General features: G+C 52.3%; 1 protein-coding gene across 1 annotated transcript in view; it reads right to left on the bottom strand.

The window, feature by feature from the left end:
• Positions 1-9,188, bottom strand: part of DYNC2H1 (dynein cytoplasmic 2 heavy chain 1) — a 1,848,033-nt gene extending 1,838,845 nt beyond the window's left edge. The window contains exon 1 of the mRNA XM_029602426.1: positions 8,855-9,188. Within this exon, the coding sequence (XP_029458286.1) occupies positions 8,855-9,049 (195 nt within the window). The 5' untranslated portion in view covers positions 9,050-9,188. The remainder of the gene's footprint in view (positions 1-8,854) is intronic.
• Between the last annotated feature and the right edge of the window lie 13,578 nt (positions 9,189-22,766).

The raw sequence follows: 22,766 nt of genomic DNA, 5'->3' as shown, positions 1-22,766 counted from the left end.
GGGCATGAAGTCCAACCGGTACCATCTTACCACACAGTAAATACATAGAACTTATAGCTTCCTTCAGCCACCGAGCTATCGTAGTCTTAGAGGCCATATTATACCTTTTTGGACCACTCCACAGTACAAAGAGATGGTCAGACACTCGAAAGGAATGCATAGCCTCGAGATATCATAGCAGAGCCCTGCGTATCTCCAGCTTCCATAAGTCCTTAGCGACCGGATCCGAACAGTCCAAATCCAAAAAGGACGGAAGATCTATCGACTGATTCAAGTGAAAAGACGACACTACCTTCGGAAGAAAAGAAGGAACTGTCTGTAAGGAAATCCCGGAATCCGAAATCCATAAAAAAGGGTCTCTGCACGACAGCGCCTGTAATTCTGAAACCCGACAGGCCGACGAAATAGCTACCAGGAACGCTACGTTCAGCATGAGATCCTTCAGCGTCAACCACTTTAGAGGTTCAAAAGATGGAGAACTCAAAGCTGAAAGGACCAAATTCAGGCTTCAGGAAGGACACGAATGGTGGAGTGGAGGACGTAAGTGCTTTGCTCCTCGAAGAAACCGAGCCACATCCGGATGCAATGCCAACGGTACCCCCTGAATCCTACCTTGCAGACAACCGAGCGCCGTCACCTGTACCCTGAGAGAACTACAAGACAAACCTTTACAGAGACTTGCTTGAAGGAAAAACAGGATGTCCGGTACCAACGCTCACGAGGGATGTACCTCGCAGTCCAGGCACCAGGCTTCAAAAGCTTTCCACACTCTGACACAAGCCAATGAAGTAGATGGTTTGAACGAACGCAACAACGTAGCTACCACCACGTCAGAATATTCTTTGCCTTTCAAACGCTGCCTCTCAAAAGCCATGCCACTAGTCCAAAGCAATCCGCCTCTTCCAAACAAATGGGCCCTCGATGCAGGAGAGCCATGGAGTCCTGAAACTGAAGGGGCTCCTCAACGGACAGATTAAGCAGATCCACAAACCAAGGACATCTCGGCCACTCTGGAGTAACTAGAACCACCGCCGCCAGATGGAGCTCTATACGCCGACCACTTTGCCGATTAGAGCCATGGAGGAAGCACGTACAGCAAGACGTCCACTGGCCAGGGAAGAACCAGAGCATCGACACCTTCGGCACCTGTCTCCCTGCGATGACTGAAGAAGTGTGGGGCTTTGGCATTCTTGAATGTGGCCATCAGATCCATACATGGCGTGCCCTACATGTCACATATGAGCTGGAACGCATCATCGGACAACTCCCATTCCCCGGGATCGAGACTGTGGTGACTGAGGAAGTCTGTCTATACATTGTCTATGCCAGTGATGTGGGATGCTGCAATGCAGCCTCCGCTGCTACTGGCCAGCTCTTGGTTCCCCCTTGGCGATTGATATAGGCTACCGTGGTCGCATTGTCGAACAACACTCTGACAGACTTCCCCCGAAGGAACGGCAGAAAGGCTTGTAAAGCTAGGTACATCGCTCTGGTCTCCAACCGGTTGATCGACCACTGAGATTCCTCTTGGGACCACCGCCCCTGCACTGACTTCCCCAGACAAACTGCTCCCCAACCGGAGAGACTGGTATCTGAGGTGAGCACCGTCCAGTCAGGCATTACCAGGGACACACCACGTTCCAAATGGTCTGAGACAAGCCACCAGTCTAGACTGCTCCTCGCTGAATCCGTAAGAGGAAGGGGCAGGTGAAACTGTTCAGAAATTGGATTCCACCAGGATAACAATGCTGATTGTAATGGACGCATATGGGCAAAGGTCCAAGGAACCAACTCCAGGGTGGACATCATGGATCCCAGAACTCTCAAGTAATCTCTCAATCTGGGCACTCATTTGGATAACAGGTCCCTCACCGTCCCTGCAGCTTGACCACACACTCTGTAGTGAGGAACACTTTCCCCTGCTCCGTGTCGAACAGGGCTCCCAGAAATTCCAAGGACTGAGAAGGAGTCAGGCGACTCTTGGCAACATGGACTACCCAGCCGAGCGATCTCAAAAGTTGCAGCACCCTGTGGATGGCTGACCGACACAGACCCTCGGATTTCGCCCAAATGAGCCAGTCGTCTAGATAGGGATGTACCAACAATCCTTCCCTCCGGAGTTGCACTGCTACCACAACCATTATCTTGGTGAAAGTTCGGGGTACGGTAGCTAGCCCGAAAGGCAGAGCTCGGAACTGGTAGTGACAACCCAGTATGCAGAACCAGAGGAACCTCAGGTGGGCCGGCCTGATGCCTATATGGAGATAAGCCTCCGTGAGATCTAGAGAAGCCAAAAACTCTCCTTTTCTTACCGAGGCGATGACTGACCGAAGAGTTTCCATTCGGAAACAAGGCACCCGAAGGCATCTGTTGACCCTTTTGAGATCTAGGATCGGACGGAAAGTGCCTTCCTTCTTGGGAACTACAAAGTAAATGGAATAGCGGCCCCTCCACTGTTCTGCTGGCGGAACCAGCGAATAGCTCCCAAGTCCAGCAGGCGTTGCAGCATACCTTGTACTGCTTCTCACTTCTCTTGGTACGCGCATGGGGAGATTAGGAACTTGTCCCGAGGGTACCGTACAAAATCTAAAGCGTAACCCTGATTTATCACGGTGAGGACTCACTGGTCCGATGTCAGCTTGGCCCATTCCTCGAAAAAGAGAGACAGCCTGTCCCCCACTATCGGTACCAAGGAATGGGCCGGCCTTATCTCATTGTGATGACTGAGTTCCAGATGCCGACTGGGGGTTTCTGGGTCTGCCGAAACGCCTTCCTCAAAAGGACTGAGACCATGACTGCGGCCTACTTGAACCCAGGCGAAAGGACGAACCAGACGATCGTGCCGGCCGGGGCCTCTTATTCCCTCGGAAACAGGACCGAGCTATAAAGGAACCTCTCGACTTGGGCCTATCTTCTGGCAGTTTATGAACCTTGTTCTCCCCCAGAGATTGGATCATATCCTCCAAATCCTTGCCAAACAGCAATTTTCCTTTGAAAGGCAGCGAGCTGAGCTGAGCCTTAGAAGAGACATCTGCTGCCCAGTTCCGTAACCACAGCAGCCTGCGCACGGTGACCACGGATACCATGGATCTGGCCGACATCCGCAACAGATCGTACAGAGCATCGGCGCTGTAAGCAATAACCGCCTCCAACCACTCCGCCTGAAGAGCCTCGCCCTCTGAAAGGTCGGCATTGGCCTGGAGCTGCTGCGCCCAGCGAAGACCCACACGCAAAGTTACTGCACTTTGCCGCTTGCACACCCAGCTCAGACACCTCAAAAACCTTCTTGAGCTGAAGCTCCAATTTCCTGTCCTGCAGGTCCTTGAGGACCGTTGCCCCAATAACTGGGATGGTAGTTTTCTTAATGACGGCAGAAACCACCGCATCCACCTTGGGAACTCGTAGAAGGTCCAACGCCTCCTCTGGCAAAGGATAGAGCTAATCCATAGCTTTACTGACCTTCAACCCCAAGTCTGGGGTGTCCCATTCCCTGAACAGCAGTTCCATTGCCGAGAAATGGAAAGGGAACGAAATGGCAGGCCCCCTTAGGCCCAATAACACCAGGTCCATGGCCCCCAGCCGAGACTCCGCCTGCGGGGCTTCCAAACCAAGCTCCCCCAGGATGGCCAGGATAAGCGGACCCAATTCCTCCTTTATAAAGAGGCGAACCACCTTCAGGTCATCGCCTTCCACAACTTGAGACCCTCGGTCCAAGTCCTGCTGTGGATCTGTGTCCCCATCAGCCCCCCCAGGGGCTTGGCCTGTGGATCTGGATCCTCCTGGGATGTGGAGGCCGAGTCCATCCCAGCTGGCACAGACCGTAAGGGCCGTTTGCCCTTAAATGGCTAAGACCCTCCTTTGGACATGGTGCGTTTCCGTGACCTTTGGTGCAGAGCCTGTAAAAAAATATTCTCCGCAGACTGCTTTCTCCCTGTCTTCTTAGCCTTAAAGGCCTTGTGCAGCAGCAAAACGATCTCTGACGAAAAAGAAGAGTCCGAAGAGAAATCCGCAGCCCCCTCAGGGCTATCCTCGTCTACAGGAGAGGCTGGACCAGTAGGAGCGCCCCCCCCAGAAGGGATTTGCTTCGGGGAGAGTGAGGGGGGGTAAAATCCCTCCCCCATCACGGCCCGTGTGGCTGCACGAACTGATCCCAAGCTGGCCTCCATTCCCACGCTCAGCGGGAACGGATCAGTTGGAGCCGAACAACTTGTCTGCAGCCATGTGACAGGCTGCGGTGCTCGAATCCGACCCTCCCAAGGTAAAACGTAGAAGCAATCGGTGCATAGGCCTTCGCGCGGCATGAAGATTCCCAGGGCATCCCTGGCTCGACAAAAATCAAAAACAAGAAAAAAAAGCATCGAAAACTGGCGAAAACAGCGGCGCAGCACAGCAGGAAACAAGAAAAGTACAGGAGAGTCGGCGCGCTTAAAAATGAAACTGCTTTTTTTTTTTTAAAAGTAAAAACTTGCCTATTGCTGTCCTCAGTTATGGAACAGCTCCTGCTCATGCTGGGGTGAGTGAGTCGGGTTCCCCGGTATCACCCCAGGGCTGCTTCCAGACTGGGACAGGGTCCTCGACCCTTAGCAGCAGCTGTCTCAACCAGGGGGGATGGTCCCCTCAGGACCTAGCAACCCCCTGGGAGACTGACGAATCCTCTGTCGTTGAGTGAACTTTTGTGTTTTGTTTTTTTTTTAAACCTAAAGAAATTTAAAGGCACACAACCCCCTATCTTTCTAATCCTACAATCCTGACTCTATATTTTTCTACAATCAAGTAATCAGAAGAGACTGTGGGTTTTGCACCTCCACCATCTGCTGGAGACACAGAAAAACTGAGGGACAGTGGGTGGCACCTTGGAATATAGGGCAGGGTTGTTTTAAAACTTCTCTGTCTCCATCTGCTGGAGGGGAGGCAAAACCCAGGTGTCTGGACTGATCCGGGTACACATTCTGGAAGGCCAATCCCCACAGTGGGATGCACCAAAGCTACTCCCGAGCAGGATGGGAGGCTGCCCATGGTACAATCAACACTGCCAGCGCAAATGCAGAATCCTCCCAAGCCCGAACACCCAAGCAGTAATGCTTGAAAAAGATGTGCAATGATGACCATGTCGCCGCTCGGCAAATCTCGACAGGCGACAATAAACAAAGTTCCACCCACGATACCACCTGAGCCCTCGTGAAATCGGTCTAATTTGCTTAGGCAAAGGAATCTCTGCAGCCATAATTACTTCCTTAACCCGATGTGTTAGTTTGGAAACCCAACGTGCAGAAAAACTGTCTTCAAGGTAAGCAACCACAAGGAAAGACCTCACACCGAGGAAAGGAATTAAGGAAATGAAATATTCTAAGATCGCTTTATTAATCCAACAATTTTTTGAAAACTGACTCCTTACCATGGATCAACCATAACCCTCCGAGGAGTCTATGGCCATTGCAAAGAGGCCTGTTAAACGTCCCTTCTGTCTGACATGCCCATCTTGTCAACATTTGAGAGTGGACTTTCTCCATGCCTGGACCTGCTATTCGGAACTCTCTCCCAGTGGAGTTACCTTTGCTTGAATTTACTAAATCTTTCAAGAAGCTGTTGAAGACGCATTTATTCTCTCTGGCATTTAGAGACTGAGAAATAACCCATGTCTTAATAAGGACCATCATTGCTTTGTCATATAAAGAGATATGCTCTCAGTGTTTCTGATTTTACATTGATTTGATGACATTTTATGGTTTTATATATTTTTTTTTTTTTAATTCTTTATTTATAAGTTTTTCCAATAAATCACAATTAAATGATTTAAATAACACAATAATTATGGTACAGGTTAGCATACACATTCTTTAAACAGATAAAGAACAAAATGTTCAATATATAAAAATAAAAGAAAACTTTGCTTTACCTTACCATTCTATTCAAGTCAACCTTGAGAGATGTGCGTGAATATCAGAAATTTACAGGGAGATTATTAAGAAACTTTAACATATTAAACCAAACACTTTCCTGGATATTTTCTAATTATTGTTAGTCACAGGGGATGAGGTTGTGATCTTACGTTGTTCTATAAAATTTTTTAAATGTTCAGGAACAAAAAAGATAAAGGCTTCATCCTGCCTTGAGATTAAACATTTACATGGGAATCTCAAGGCAAAAGTAAAGCCTAACGCTATAACCTCCTGGCGGTGACCCAGAAAGGATTTCCGCCTCTGTTGTGTGGAAGCGGCTAAATCTGGGAATACTTTAACATCCTTGCCCAGATAATTGACAGAGAATTTGGCAAAATATTTTTTCATAAGAGAATTTATATCATTTATAGATGAAAAATTTGCCAACAATGTACCCCTATCAATTACCTGAGCATCGGAATCCTCAAGAAAATTCGTCAAATCTCCCTGAAACATTTGATCAGATGGTAATACCACCTGATTCCTTGGTTTAGGCAAAAAGTAACAATTTATTATCACTGGAGAGTCTTCTAAAACAAAACCCAAACATTCAATTAGAAACTTTTTTAAGGAAATTAAAGGGGATTCCCCAATTTTCCTGGGGAAATTCAGAAATCTTAAGTTTAAACGTTTGGAGTTGTTTTCGAGGTTTTCAACTCTCCTTGTAATATTATCTCTATCTTTCACAATTGCTGTTTGGAAATCTTGATTTTTCTTATCTTTCAATTCTAAACTTTTTATCTTTTCACCAGATTCTTTTATCTGTTTTTGGATTTGTAAAACATCTTTTTGATTACCCACATTCATTGCCTCAACCTTATTTTCCAAACATTTTAATTTGTTAATCACTCCCGCCATCATGTCCCATAAAGTGTCTAACGTAACCACCTCGGGGCGGTTTAATGGGATATTTTTATGTATGTTTTATTGTAAGCCACCAAGAGCTATGGATTGGCAGCATATAAATGTTTGAAATTAAAAAAATTAATAAATAAAAATTTTGAAGGGAAAATCAAAAGCTAATAAAAACATAAGCAAACAGATATATAAAAAAAGTTTAAAAGATTAAAAGAATATCTTCCCTGCTCTCGAGAATTTTGGCTGATACCTAAATTTTCTTTAAAAAAAAAATTTCCAATTCTGCATTTTAAGCACTAAAAAGCGTTTGTTTCTATTTTCTCTTTTGATAGTACATTTGAAAATTGAAAATGTTACTGACTTTGGAAACCAGCAAAACCGAGGAAATGATATGCTGTGATTCTACCTTCTGCCATCCCAACAGAAGGCAATAACTGGCAGAGAAAGAGGAGCCAAAGGGAATTCATCCCATTCTGGAAGGGCAGAGGCAAGCTCACTATTTCCTCCACACTTACAGGCCGATTCAAAAAAACCCACGGGAGAGCCGGCGCTCCGTGTTGAGCGCCCACCCTCCCTACGCGTGCCCAGGCACCTCTCCTGGGCACGTGATTCTCTATTTAAATTAGGGCCCGCACTAATAAGGAGGCGCTAAGAACACTAGCACTTCCCTAGTGCCTCCTCATTAGCGGAAGCGGCGGCTGTCAGCGGGTCCAACAACCGAAGCTTAATTTTACCAGCGTCGGTTTTCGAACCCGCTGACAGCCACAGGTTCGGAAAACGGACGCCAGCAAAATTGAGTGTCCGTTTTCCAACCTGCGGGCCAGCGGACAGCTTTTGTTTATTTTTGGAGGTTTTTTTATTTTTGGGACCTCTGACTTAATATCACTATGATATTAAGTCGGAGGGTGTACAGAAAAGCAGTTTTTTCTGCTTTTCTGTACACTTTCCCGGTGTTGTCCATGGGCAGGCATTAATTTCTGAGAGTAAAATGTGCGGCTTGGCCGCACATTTTACTGTCAGTATCCCGCGGGGATAATAGACTCATCAACATGCATTTGCATGTTGATGGCCCTATTAGATATTCCCACGCGATACAGAAAGTAAAATGTGCGGCCAAGCCGCACATTTCACTTTCAGAAATTAGCGCCTATCCAAAGGTAGGCGTTAATTTCTGCCGGCACCAGGGAAGTGCACAGAAAAGCAGTAAAAACTACTTTTCTGTGCACCCTCCGACTTAATATCATGGTGATATTAAGTCGGAGGCCCCAAAAGTAAAAAAAAAGTAAAAAAATTACAAATCTGCCCGCGGGTTGGAAGACAGATGCTCAATTTTTCCAAACCCGTGGCTGTCAGCGGGTTTGAGAACCGACGCCGGCAAAATTGAGCATCGGCTGTCAAACCCGCTGACAGCCGCTGCTCCTGTCAAAAAGGAGGCGCTAGGAACGCGCTAGTGTCCCTAGCGCCTTGTTTTACAGCAGGCCCTAATTTGCATAGGCCACCCTCCTGAATAGCGCCCAGGAGAGTGGCCTGTGCGCGTGCCAGGAGAGCGGGCGCTTGCCAGCTAGTCCCGCGCATTTTTCTGAATCGGCCTGAGTATAAGGGGTAATAATAGCGCGTGTAAAATGGGGACTAAACAGTGCGCTTCGTCGAGCACACCATTCTGTATCGGCCTGTTAGATGGGGATCACTAATGCAAAAAACCCAGATGGGAAGCAATCGGTTTCCCAGACTAGCCCTTCTTTAGTAAAACGGAGACCACTTGACTTGGGACACAGTTTTACAGCTTAATATATTGAAAGTTATCTTCCTTTCTATAACCATGTGAGAAAAAGCAATAATAAGGGTTTTGAGGTCCATCCGTGGACAGGACAGAAAACATTTTGCTTTTCCTCATGAATTTAAAATGTGGTTAAAGCAATGTAAAGGTGTGGCTCGCACAAGCACCATTTTTGTTGGGGGGGGGGGGGGGGGGAAGAGAGGATTATAAGAGGATGGAGTTTTTTTTATATACAAGCCGACAAGTAAAAGAATAAGTCCGTCACCCTTGGAGGATTCACCTGGTTAGAGAAAATCAGTCGCTGGCCTGATTTCCTCACGGAAAGAACAAACTCATTCCCGTCATCGAGGAAGTTGTTGATTTCTTTGCCGCTCAGGGCCGAGGCCTCGCCGTCCGAGAAGGGGAGCCCGAAGTAGTTCTCGCTGGTGGCGAGGATGAACTGTTTCCTGTGATCCTGCATCCCGGCGCCCGACATCTTTCTTCCTCAGCAGCTGCAGGCGCCTCACTCAGGACGCCAGCAGCGCGCGCCAGGCACTCAAAACCTTCCCGGCCCGATCGTGTCGCTAGGGCGCTACCATAGCAACCGGCCCGCTGCGGCGCCTCTGATACGCGAGAACAAGTAGAACGGCAATCGCCCTCCCAACCTCGCACTGTAAAGAGGCAGCGTAAGCTCCCACCTCGGACGTACGGGAGGGAGGAGCACGTGACAGGGCAATTTGAGATTGTTGCTGGTGGCACTCTTGGAACTGGGATAGTGCCACGTTACTCCAGGTCTGGCGAAGAGACTGATACGTTCCTCGTGTTTCTCCATTGTTTGCCTGGATTTCTAGTGCAGATTTTTTTGCCACTAAAATAAGCTCTACAAAGCCAGGCAGGCAGTGGGGAAAAAGCAGGATTCATATAGCCTTTTCTGTTGAACTGGGTTAAGGTCTGTGATGGCAATCATACTCTGGGATCTGCCACTTGTTTCAGCTAGGGGAGGCGATTAAGTGTCCTCTTGGCATTTAAAAAGAATATACAACATGTTAAAACTGCATTGGACAGACCCTTATACTAATGAGGGTTGTGCTAACGGATTTCTAAATTGGGAGGACGTGCATCTGGGAAAGGGGACTGAATTAGGAGTTGAGTACTGACTAAAGGAAGTCAGGTTCTGAAATATACTCTGAAGAAGAGCCTGGTATAGAATCACTGGCCTTAGTGTTGACGTATAAGAGCAAAGGTCAAAACTGTGAGAGGACTACAACTGAGAAAGGGGACTGAATTAGGAGTTAAGGACCGCAAAGGGTGAAAGTTTCTGATATGTACTCTAAAAAAGCGGCTGGTACAAAATCACTGACCTTAGTGATGATGTATAAAAGCAGAAGTCCCCAAACTTTTTAAGTGAAGGGCCACATACGAGATTTCAAATCACCAAGATGGCTGGAGGGGGATAACCCCCTCCCTACAATTTTGATGAATGTGTGTTGCGGTCTCCACCGCTTCCCTCTGCCCACAGCTCAAACCTGCCTACCTCCGCCTTAGGAATCGCCGCGTTCCGCCCGCTCTGGACCCCGGGGGCTTCTCTCACTCCACGTGGCGGCCGCCATTACGTGCCTGTTTCTCGTCAGTCTCGCGCGCGCGCGAGGACACCCGTCTTGAGCGCTCAACTCCCGGAAGCCTGGCCCCGCCCGTGCTACTGACGTCACGCCCAAGCCCCAATATAACCGGCATTCAAACTCTCTCTCATCGCCTTGCAACGAGGTTCACAACTCCATAGTTGTTCTTAGTTGCGTTCCTGGTGATCTCCTCGTTTCCTGCTTTTGACTCCGGTTTGCTTCCGACTCCGCTTCAGCCTGCTGCCTGCCTTTGACTCCGGTTTGCCTCTGACTCCGCTTCAGCCTGCTGCCTGCCTCTGACTCCGGTTTGCCTCTGACTCCGCTTCTGCCTGCTGCCTGCCTCTGACTCCGCTTCAGCCTGCAGCCAGCCTCTGACCCCGGTCTGCTTCCGCTTCAGCCTACAGCCTGCTTCAGCCTCCGATTTGCTACCGACTCCGCTTCAGCCTACAGCCTGCTTCAGCCTCCGGTTTGCTACCGACTCCGCTTCAGCCTACAGCCTGCTTCAGCATCCGGTTTGCTACAGACTCCGCTGCCGCCCGCTGCCCTGTCTTCAGCCAGCCCTCGGCCCTGTACAGCCGGTCCCTTGCTTCTTGGGTACCTTTGGACTTCCATTCCCCCTGTTTGCTCTGGTCCCGGTCTAGCCCTTCTCACTCCCTGGACTTTCTGCCTGTATTTCCAAGTCCCGAGGTCCCAGGGCCCTACGGGCTCCTTCTGGGGGCTCCTGGTTCCCGGGTGAACACCTCCTGCCTGTGGCTCCGCCTCCCGGCCTACCCTGTCACTCTAGGTAGGCCGGCCCAAGGGTCCACCATCTCGCCAGCAGTGTCCGACTGCAACAGTTTGCAAGGCCATGGACTCGGCGGAGGCCCCAAGCCTGCAGGCCATCCCAGGGATGGCACAACGCCTCCAGCAGCAACAGCACTGTATCAACACACTTGCCGCTACCGTGGAACAGCTGGTCTCCCGCCTGGAGGCTTCTCCTCCGGAACCGCCTCCAGCCCCTTCTCCGGCACCAGCTCCCAGTTCAGCTTCAGTGACTCAGTTACCCACGCCGACCCAGTATGCCAGGGATATCAAAACATGCCGTGGTTTTTTAAATCAGTGCTACGTGCGTTTTGCCCTCCTTCCTGCACAGTTTTCTTCAGACGCAGTCAAAGTAGCATACATATTCTCGCTACTGGACGGAAAGGCCCTTGACTGGGCTTCACCCATGTGGGAGCGTCAGCCCTTGCTACAGAACCTGCAGGAATTTGTCCTCAACTTTCGCCTTGCTTTTGATAATCCTGCCCGCCAGACCACAGTGGCCTCGGAGCTCTTGCACCTCAGGCAAGGGACACGCTCAGTGGCCGATTACACCATAGACTTTCGCACGCTGGCCATGGAAGTTGGCTGGCGACATGACTGCCTTAGGGGAATCTTCCTGGAGGGGCTTGCTAGTCGCATCAAGGATGAGTTAGCAGGCCGGGACCTCCCAGAGGACTTAAATGATTTAATTGGCATCGCTGGCAGAGTAAATCGTCGTCTTCAGCAGCGGGATAAGGAGACCCGCTCCTACCATAAGGCATCACCACAGTCGTTCACTGCCTCCAGAACCCCGGCTCCTAAGGCTCCCCCGGCCTCTGTTAGCAGTGGAGAACCCATGCAGTTGGGTAGATCTCCACTGACTCCCGAAGAAAGGAGGAGGCGCCGCCTGCTGGGCCTCTGTCTCTACTGCGGAGGCAAGGGGCACTTCCTCGCCAATTGCCCGGAACGTCCGGGAAACGACCGTGCCTAGGTTATACCGAGGAGCTACACCTAGGCTCTACAGGATCAGCTCCTCTATGTACCTTGCCAGTGACTCTGAAATACCCCGGTGGGGAACTCCAGATCCGCGCTTTCATCGATTCTGGTGCTGAGGGGAATTTCATTGTGGCCGACCTGGTGAATCAGCTGTATCTCCCCACGCTACAGAAAGTTCCTCCACTGCGGATTTCCTCTATCCGGGGCACCCTGCTCCCTGGTGTCATCACCTGCTCTACAGCCCCCTTGACTCTTCAGACAGGCTTGTTTCATTCCGAGGAGATCTCTCTGCTAGTCCTGGAGCGAGCTGTGCACCCCCTGGTTCTTGGATTACCCTGGTTACGACAGCATTCGCCCGTAATTCAGTGAGACAACTTTCAGCTAACCCAATGGAGTCTCTTCTGTTTTGAACATTGTTTACGTCTCCCACGTCCACTGAAAGCCCTGCACCTTTGCTCCTTGCTTCTGCTGCCCAAGCTATATCGAGACTTCGCTGACGTCTTTTCCAAAGAGATGGCTGAAATACTCCCTCAACACCGGCCTTTTGATTGCCCTATTGACTTGTTGCCGGGCACCACGCCTCCCCGTGGCCGGGTGTACCCTTTGTCTTTGCCAGAAACTACTGCTATGTCTCAGTATGTGACTGAGAACCTTGCCAAGGGCTTCATTCGTCCTTCTCGCTCGCCTGCGGGAGCTGGCTTCTTCTTCGTGGCCAAAAAGGATGGCTCCCTCCGTCCATGTATAGACTATCGTGTCTTGAATGCCATCACCAAGCGAGACCGGTACCCGCTTCCTTTGATCCCCGAGCTTTTGGACCGCCTTCAGGGAGCACGCATCTTCACCAAGCTAGACCTCCGAGGGGCCTATAACCTCGTCCGCATTCGCCCTGGGGATGAGTGGAAGACGGCCTTTAATACCAGGGATGGGCATTACGAGTACTTGGTAATGCCCTTTGGACTCTGCAACGCCCCAGCCGTCTTCCAGAACCTCATGAACGAGGTCCTACGTGACATGCTCCATTCGCATGTCATTGTCTATCTCGATGACGTGCTCATCTTCTCCAAGGATCTGAAGACTCACCGTTGCCATGTCGTACAAGTCCTGCAGGCTCTCCGACACAATCACTTGTACGCCAAGCTAGAAAAATGCGTTTTCGAGGCTGAGGCCCTGCCCTTCCTCGGCTATATCATCTCCTCCACAGGATTTCGAATGGACCCCGAAAAAGTAGCTGCCATAACTAGGTGGCCTCAACCCAAGGGGCTCAAGGCCCTCCAGAGATTCTTGGGCTTCTCTAAATTTTACAGACATTTTATTCCACAGTACTCACATCGGGTCGCTCCCCTTACTGCCTTGACCCGCAAGGGAGCCGACACCAAGAACTGGCCTGATGCTGCGGTTGCGCTTTCACTGACTTAAAGGAGGCATTCCTCACAGACACCTGTCTCCGTCATCCAGATCCCGCCAGACCTTTCATCGTCGAGGTTGACGCCTCCAGCATTGCTGTCGGAGCGGTCCTCAGTCAGCACTCCGACTCCGGACAGCTCCTGCCATGTTCCTACTTCTCCCGGAAGTTTTCCCCCGCCGAGATTAATTACTCCATCGGCGACAAGGAGCTCCTGGCGATTAAACTCACCTTTGAAGAATGGAGGCAATGGCTCGAGGGGGCCCGGCACACGACCACCGTATACACAGATCACAAAAACTTAGTTTTTGTCCCAGGCTCAACGACTAAACCCTCGCCAAGCCCGCTGGGCCCTGTTCTTCAGTCGCTTTGATTTCATTTTACAATACCAGCCGGCGGCCAAGAATCTCCGAGCGGATGCTCTCTCTCAGACTTCCTTTACCGAAGAGGACCAAGAACCTCCACCATATATCCTCGACCCTAGTAAGGTTCGCCTGTCCGCCCTGATGGTCCTCTCGCAAGATAGAACCGTGGTTCCCCGACAAGACCGTTTAAAGACGCTACGCTGGGCTCATGACTCCCTCACTGGAGGACACGCAGGACGCAAAAGAACCCTGGAACTCCTTAATCGCTTCTACTGGTGGCCCAACATCCGACAAGATGTACGCAACTACATTGGTTCCTGTCCCACCTGTGCCCGTCAAAAACCCAGTCCCGGACCCCCGTGCGGTCTTCTACAGCCTCTGCCCGTTCCCACAGAGCCCTGGACCCATTTAGCTACAGACTTCATGGTGGACTTGCCCCCTTCTCGCGGTCAAACGGTTATCTGGGTTACCGTTGACCGCTTCTCTAAGATGGTGCATCTTGTTCCGTTGACCAAGTTACCCTCTGCACCCGAACTAGCTCTCCTCTTTGCTCAGCACATTTTCAGGCTACACGGCCTCCCGCAGGACATCGTTTCCGACCGGGGACCCCAGTTTGTTGCACGCTACTGGAGGGCTCTCTGCAAGTGCTTCAAGGTAAAGCTCAGCTTCTCTACAGCTTTCCACCCGCAGAGTAACGGACAGTCCGAATGAATGAATCGTTCTCTGAAGACCTACCTCCGAGCCTTCACCAATGAAAAGCAAGACAACTGGTCGGAACTACTGCCCTGGGCCGAGTTTGCCTATAACAATCAAGCTCATGCAGCCACTGGGCTCTCACCATTCCAGCTAGTCTACGGGAAACAGCTGAGACCTCCACTTCCCCTCGCTATCCCCAGCGCCTCTCCAGCCGCCCAGTTGACGGCGCGCCAGCTACAGACCTTGTGGCAGAAGACCCAGAACAAACTGCTCCGCTCAGCCTCTTCCGCCAAACATGCGGCTGACCGCCACCGACGACCACCCCCTACCTACCAGCCAGGAGACCGGGTCTGGCTTAGCACCAAAAACATCCGTCTCCGTCTCCCCTCACGAAGATTTGCGCCCAGATTCTGTGGGCCATTCCAGGTCGCCGAAAGAGTGGGGTCAGTTTCGTATCGGCTGAGGTTGCCGTCCTCTCTTCGAGTCCACAATGTTTTCCACGTATCCTTGCTTAAGCCCGTAGTTCTCTCCCGCTACCACCGCAAACCTCCGGATCCTTCTTCTACCACCATCGATGATGATCCCACTTACCAGGTACGCGAGGTCCTGGACGTTCGCTTCTACAACCGCAGGTAGAAATATCTACTCGCATGGGAAGGTTGCTGTGATGAGGACAGCATTTGGGAACCTAGCCGCAACATCCTGGACAAGTCCTTGTTGCAGCAGTTCCACCGTGACCATCCAGAGAAACCTGGTCCTCTCAAGAGGGGCCGTAAAGGGGGGGGTACTGTTGCGGTCTCCACTGCTTCCCTCCGCCCACGGCTCAAACCTGCCTACCTCCGCCTTAGGAATCGCCGCGATCCGCCCGCTCTGGACCCCGGGGGCTTCTCTCACTCCACGTGGCGGCCGCCATTATGTGCCTGCTTCTCGTAAGTCTCGCGCAGGTGCGAGGATGCCCGTCTTGAGCGCTCAACTCCCGGAAGCCTGGCCCCGCCCGTGCTGCTGACGTCACGCCCAAGCCCCGATATAACCGGCATTCAAACTCTCTCTCATCGCCTTGCAACGAGGTTCACAACTCCATAGTTGTTCTTACTTGCGTTCCTGGTGATCTCCTCGTTTCCTGCTTTTGACTCTGGTTTGCTTCCGACTCCGCTTCAGCCTGCTGCCTGCCTTTGACTCCGGTTTGCCTCTGACTCCGCTTCAGCCTGCTGCCTACCTCTGACTCCGGTTTGCCTCTGACTCCGCTTCTGCCTGCTGCCTGCCTCCGACCCCGGTTTGCCTCTGACTCCGCTTCAGCCTGCAGCCAGCCTCTGACCCCGGTCTGCTTCCGCTTCAGCCTACAGCCTGCTTCAGCCTCCGGTTTGCTACCGACTCCGCTTCAGCCTACAGCCTGCTTCAGCCTCCGGTTTGCTACCGACTCTGCTTCAGCCTACAGCCTGCTTCAGCCTCCGGTTTGCTACAGACTCCGCTGCCGCCCACTGCCCTGTCTTCAGCTGGCCCTCGGCCCTGTACAGCCGGTCCCTTGCTTCCCGGGTACCTTTGGACTTCCATTCCCCCTGTTTGCTCTAGTCCCGGTCTAGCCCTTCTCACTCCCTGGACTTTCTGCCTGTATTTCCAAGTCCCGAGGTCCCAGGGCCCTACAGGCTCCTCCTGGGGGGCTCCTGGTTCCCGGGTGAACACCTCCTGCCTGTGGCTCTGCCTCCCGGCCTACCCTGTCACTCTAGGTAGGCCGGCCCAAGGGTCCACCATCTCGCCAGCAGTGTCCGACTGCAACAATGTGAGGGAGGGGGATTGTAAGGAGTTCCCTCTTGGAATTTGGTCCTTTCAGTGATTTGAAATGCTGCAGAAGTGGGGAGTCAGGAGTCAAGCTACACAGAAACTGCATGCCAGTAGAATACCTCACCTCAGTCACACATGCAGAACACAAACAAAGCCTCACCAAATAAAGAATAAAGAGACCATAAAGTATAAATAGAAACATGCAGTCAAAAACCAAACTGGAAACCACAAGCTCTCACACATATACACGCACACAGGCTCTCATCACACTCTCTCTACTTGTTCATGCTCTCACACACTCCCTTTCTCATACACATACCCATACTCGCTCACACACTCCCTCTTCTCACATGCATAGGCTCTCTCTGACACACACATGGACTCTTACACAGGCTCTCACATACACACTCCACACTAAGGGCCATGCACTTAAATAATGAGAGTAACTTATTTATTTATTTATTTTTTATTTTTATATACCGATGATCCTGTATACAATACATATCGCACCGGTTTACATAGAACTGAACAGTCGCCTCTGGGGCTGAATACATTAAAACAGGTGTACAGGAACACTTTTAGGGAGACATTCAAAAACTCAGTTAACTGAAACTAGGATCCAAACTCAGAAAACATATGTACATAGGTATATATAACGACTATTGTATTATCAGGTTTTAGCTCTCAGGGAAAGCTTTGGTGAATAGCCAAGTCTTAAGCTTCTTTTTGAAAGTCAAGAGGCTTACTTACGTGGCTGGGCCTTGCGCATACCGCGCACATTTTTGGAAGGGCCTGGCAATGCATAATGTGCATTATGGCATTATGCATTGCCAAAGTGCCAGGCCTCTAAAGGGGCAGGGCGGAAGTGGGGTCTGGGTGGGGCGGGGGCAGACCAGGACAGCTCCATTTGACACTGTCCCAGAGAAGCACGCACTGGTTACTTCTGCTCATCAAAGCAGGTAAGTGACAGAACAAAAAAAATAGGGTAGGTAGGTAGGGGTTGGGGTAGAGAGGGGAAAAGGGAGAAAGGTTAGGTAGGGGTTTAGGGAAATTCCTTAATAGGAGTGGACTGGGAGGGAACTGGAAAAAAGGCCAATCGCATCGCCACACATAATTTGAACATTGTGTCAGATCGATCCAGTAAAGTGCGGCCACGTTTACCCCGCTCCTAACTCGCGTTCTACTCACTTTCCGGCCGCGTTAGCCCTTCCTGCGATACACTAACCCCTTTAACCTACTCCTACCGCGTCCTAAAATCCCCGGGCAACCCCTTCCGCACGCAGCATGTATATTGCATGCAAGCGATCGAATTAGCTATTCCCTACCATCCAGTAACGCGCGCCCCGACTATCCCTTTTTTACCCTGCCGTTTTGCCGCGCATTTAACCTGCTAACTTACTGCCTACCCCTACCCCTGCGTTAGAGGCAGGGGTAAGGGTAGGCGGCAAACTTTCCCCCAGCCCCCGCTCTCCTGCCCTGGCCGCGTCCATGGGTGCCGGTCTCCGGGGCAGCCCCAGTCCTCCTCTCCCCTCCTCCCGAAGCAACAAAAGCAAAAAAAATCGAAAAAAAAGTTGCAAGAGAGAGAGGGGAGAGAGGACGGGCAATCCTACGCTCGGGATGGCCAGTCCCTCTCCCCTCCTCCCGAGGCAAGGCGCGAAAAGCAGCCTTGCTCCGGGAGGAGGGGAGAGAGGACTGGCAGTGTGAAGCGACCAAGCGACTTACTTTTTTTTGCAGCCCTCCGGAGGAGACGGCCATCAGCAGAAACGGATCGCGGGTCCCCTCCCCTGCCTCCCGGCGAAAATGGACGCCTGCACGGGGGAAAGCGGCCCCTGTGCGTGCAATTGGCCGCTCAAGACGTGACGTCACATGCCTTGACGCCAAACGTCGTGATGTTAAGTCTTGAGCGGCCAATTGCACGCACAGGGGCCGCTTTCCCCCGTGCAGGTGTCCATCTTCGCCGGGAGCAGCGATCCGTTTCTGCTGATGGCCGTCTCCTCCGGAGGGCTGCAAAAAAAAGTAAGTCGCTTGGTCACGTCACACTGCCAGTCCTCTCTCCCCTCCTCCCGGAGCAAGGCTGCTTTTCGCGCCTGCCTCGGGAGGAGGGGAGAGGGACTGGCCATCCGGAGCATAGGATTGCCCGTCCTCTCTCCCCTCGCTCTTGCTACTTTTTTTTTCGCTTTACACTGCCAGTCCTGTCTCCCCTTCTCCCGGAGCAAGGCTGCTTTCGCGCCTTGCTTCGGGAGGAGGGGAGAGGGCTGACAATCACCCGCCCGCCGGCTCCCGCCTTGATGACAGCCCGCCGGCTACCGCCTCGATGAACTCGCTCCCGCCTCGAACGTGCGCCCGCTGGCTCCCACCAGTAAGTTAACTTTTTTTACACTTTTGTTTTAATTTTCGCCTGCGCCTTGCTTCGGGAGGGGGGAAACCATCCACTTCCTGGTACCTGTCATTTCAAAAGGAAAATTAGTTTCTTACCTGATAATTTTCGTTCCTGTAGTACCAAGGATCAGTCCAGGACACCTGGGTTGTGACTCCGCACCAGTAGATGGAGACAGAGCAAAACTTGTGGGCGGAGCCATATATGCCCCTGTGTCAGTCACAGCCCCTCAGTCATACGTAATGTCAAAGTAGAAAATTCCATAAGGCAACCATAGCGAACCATACAAACTTGCTATTTAAACGGAAATAATTCCGACACCCCCATAGGAACCAGACTCCGCAACCGGGAGAGCGAATAACCAAGGGGTCAGCTTACTGAAAACAACGATGAGCGGACTCCCCGTTACTTTAATGTAGCACTGCGGGCGGGATCCTGGACTGATCCTTGGTACTACAGGAACGAAAATTATCAGGTAAGAAACTAATTTTCCTTTCCCTGTACGTACCAGGATCAGTCCAGGACACCTGGGATGTACCAGAGCCAACTCATCGAGGGTGGGAAGCAGAGAGTCCCGCTCGGAGTACCCTCTCTTCAAACCCCCCAGAATCAGTAGCCTGCATATGCAATCGGCAGTGCCTAATGAAAGTGAGTAACGACTTCCAGGTGGCCGCCCTGCAAATCTCTTGAGGTGACACCTGAGAAGAGTTCACCTAAGACGCTGCGTGGGGACGCGTCGAGTGAGCCCTGAGAACCACTGGAACCGGTTTTCCCCCAAATAGATATGCTGAGCCAATGGCCTCCTGGAGCCAATGGACGAGCGACATCCGGGAAGCCGCGATACCTTTCGTTGAACCCGAAAACAGAACCAAAAAAAAGGTGATCCATCACCCGGAAAGAATTGGGGACCTCCAGATAGCGCAGGAGAGACCGCCGTACATCCAGCTTCCGCAAACTTTCAGTTTCGGGTCTGAGGACTCCCGTACCGCAAAAGCGGGAAGCGCAATAGACTGATTCAGATGAAACGCCGCCACGACTTTGGCAAGAAGGAAGGGACCCTTCGCAAGAAGACCCCAGAATCGGAAATACACAAAAACAAAACGGCTCCCGACAGGAAAATGCCTGCAACTCCGAAACTCGCCGCGCCGAGAGGATCGCGACAGTCTTCAACGTGAGATCCTTAAGAGTCGACCGCCTCAAAGGTGCGAACGGCGCCGAGCACAGAGTAGAGAGAACCCAAAGAGGTTCCAGGACGGACAAGGATGACGTAAGGGAGGACGGAGGAGCTGGGAGGTTCCGCGAACCTTTTCCCCCGCAAACAACCAAGCGCCGCCACATGGACTCACAGAGAACTGCACACTAAACCCTTGGCAAGGCCGGCCCGGAGGAACGCTAGGATATCGGAAACGGAGGCGGAGGTAGGATCCACCCCGCACTCTACGCACCAATCCTCAAAAACACCCAGACTCGGACATACGCCAACGACGTGGAACACCTCCTGGACCTCAACAGCGTGGCTACCACCGCAGCTGAGTAACCCTTACTCTTCAACCGATTCCGCTCACAAACCATGCCGCGAGACAAAAGTGATCCGTATCCTCCCAACAGACGGGGCCCTGACGGAGGAGCCCCGCAAACCCCTGGAGACGGAAGGGGGCTTCCACCGACAACTGCATGGGGTCCGCGAACCACGGACGTCGTGACCACTCCGGTGCTACCATGACCACGTTGGACGGGTGCAACTCTATGCGCCGAAGAAGTTTGCCTATCATCGGCCCCGGGGAAAACACCTACAGCAACAGAACCGTCGGCCCGGGAAGAACTAACGCATCGACACCCTCGGCTCTTCTCACTTGACGTCGGCTGTAAAATAGTGGGGCCTCCGCGTTGTAGTAAGCGGCCATCAGATTCATATGGGGCATCCCCCACTTCTCGCAGATGAGAAGAAAGGCGTCGTCTGCCAGCTCCCACTCTCCGGGAGCCAGGTGATGACGACTGAGAAAATCCGCCTGGATGCTGTCGACTCCGGCGATGTGAGACGCTGCGACGTTGCTGAAATGTTGCTCGGCCCAACTCATCAAGAACTGAGCCACCTCCGCCACCAGTGGGCTTCTTGTCCCTCCTTGGCGATTGATGTAGGCCACGGTGGTCGCATTGTCCGACAACACTCGGACCGCCTGTCCCCGAACCAACGGCAGACAGGACGGGAGCGCCAGGCGAGCCGCTCTGGTCTCTAGCCGGTTGATGGACCATTGCGCTTGCGTCACTGACCACCGGCCTTGTGCGGACTTGCCTAGGCAAACCGCTCCCCAGCCGGAAAAACTGGAATCCGTGGCCACCACCGTCCAGCTGGGAACTAGCAGGGACACACCGCAGGCGAAATGATGTGAGTTCAGCCACCAGGACAGGCTGGATCTCGCGTGAGACGTGAGAAGAAGTGGCAGATGAAACTCCTCGGAAAACCGGGTTCCAGCGGGATAGCAACAAGGACTGGTAGTCGAAGAGACAATAACCGCCTCACCCGAGACTGAAGCTTGCATATCCGGTCCTGGGCCAGGAACACCTTGCCCTGTTTCGTGTCGAATAAAGCTCCAAGGTATTCCAAGAACTGGGGGGTACCAGTCGACTCTTGCTGAAGTTGACGACCCAAGCCAGCGACTGCCAGAGCTGAAAGACCCTGGTCCCTGCCAGACGGCACTGGGTGTCGGACTTGGCTCCAAACAACCAATCGTCCAAATAGGGATGAGCCAGGAACCTTCCCGGCGGAGCTGCGCTGCCACCACCACCATCACCTTTGTGACGGTCCGAGGGGCCGTAGCGAGACCAAGCGGAGGCACCCGGAACTGGTAATGCTTTCCCATAATGCAGAACCTGAGAAAACGGTGGAACGACTGCTGGATACCGACATGGAGGCACGCTTCCGTAAGTTCCAGAGAGGCCAGGAATGCGCCTGGACGTACCGAGGCAATCAGCAATCGAATCGTCGCCAATTGAAGTGAGGAACGCGAAGACATTGGTTTACGCCCTTCAGATCCAAGATAGGACTTGACATGCCTTCATTCTTTGGCACGATGAAATAAACGAAGTAACGGCCCTTGCCTTGCTGACCGGGAGGTACGGGGGCAATAGCCCCCAGGCTCCCCAAGCGTTGAAGGGTTCCTAGCACTGCTGCCCTCTTCTCCAGACACTTGCAGGGCGAGACCAGGAACTTGTCGGATGGAGTTCGAGCAAAATCTAACGCGGAGCCGTGTCGTATCACGTCGAGGACCCACTGATCCGTCGTTACCTTGGCCCATTCCCCGAAGAATACCGTCAACCTCGCCCCGATGTTTGGAACAACGGCTTGAGGTTGAAGCGAGGGATGGGTCGGCCGTATCTTATGGCGAAGCTTATTGCAAAGCTTTGGGCCCCGTTCCTGACGGGGTCCCTCCTTGTCTACCGAACCGATTCCCCCGAAAGGACTGCGGCCACTGAGAGGAGCGAGAGGAGACTGACCTGTAGGAAGACCCTGCAGAACTCTGAGGACGCGACCTAACGTTTCCCCGAAAACGGGACCTACCAGTGAATAAGGACCAAGCTCTGGACCTGTCCTCAGGCAACCTAAGCCCTGTGCTCCCTAAGAGACAGCATCAAATCATCCACCTCCTTGCCGAACAACAGCTTGCCCTTGAACGGCAGCGCATCCGCCGCCCAAGTGCGCGGCCACGAAAAAAACGGCACGCCGAGACGGAAGGCACCATGGCTCGCTCCGATGTGCGAAGAAGATCATGTAAAGCCTCCGCTCCGTATGCGATTGCCGCCTCCAAACGATCCGTCTGTGATGACTCCTCTGCAGACCGATCCGCGTTAGCCTGAAGAACCGGAGCCCAGCGCAGACTGGCCCGTATAACGAAGTTGGTACAGATGGCGGGCTGGACCCCCAAAGCTGAGACCTCAAATCTCTTTGAGCTGCACCTCCAGCTTCCTGTCCTGTATGCCTCGGAGAGCAGTAGCCCCCCGTGACCGGGATCGTCGACCTCTTCGTCACCGCGGACTGCCGCATCCACCTTCGGGAACATCTTCAGGGAGCGGATAGAGCCTATTCCTAGCCTTACTGATCTTGAGGCCGAACTCCGGTGTATCCCATTCCCGAAACAGGATATCCGTAGACGAAAATGAAAAGGAAAAGCCACTGCTGGGCCCGTGACACCCCACAGTAC

This window comes from Rhinatrema bivittatum, chromosome 5 (genome assembly GCF_901001135.1).
Source record: "Rhinatrema bivittatum chromosome 5, aRhiBiv1.1, whole genome shotgun sequence".
NCBI lineage: Eukaryota > Metazoa > Chordata > Amphibia > Gymnophiona > Rhinatrematidae > Rhinatrema > Rhinatrema bivittatum.
This window is presented reverse-complemented; position numbering and strand designations above follow the sequence as displayed.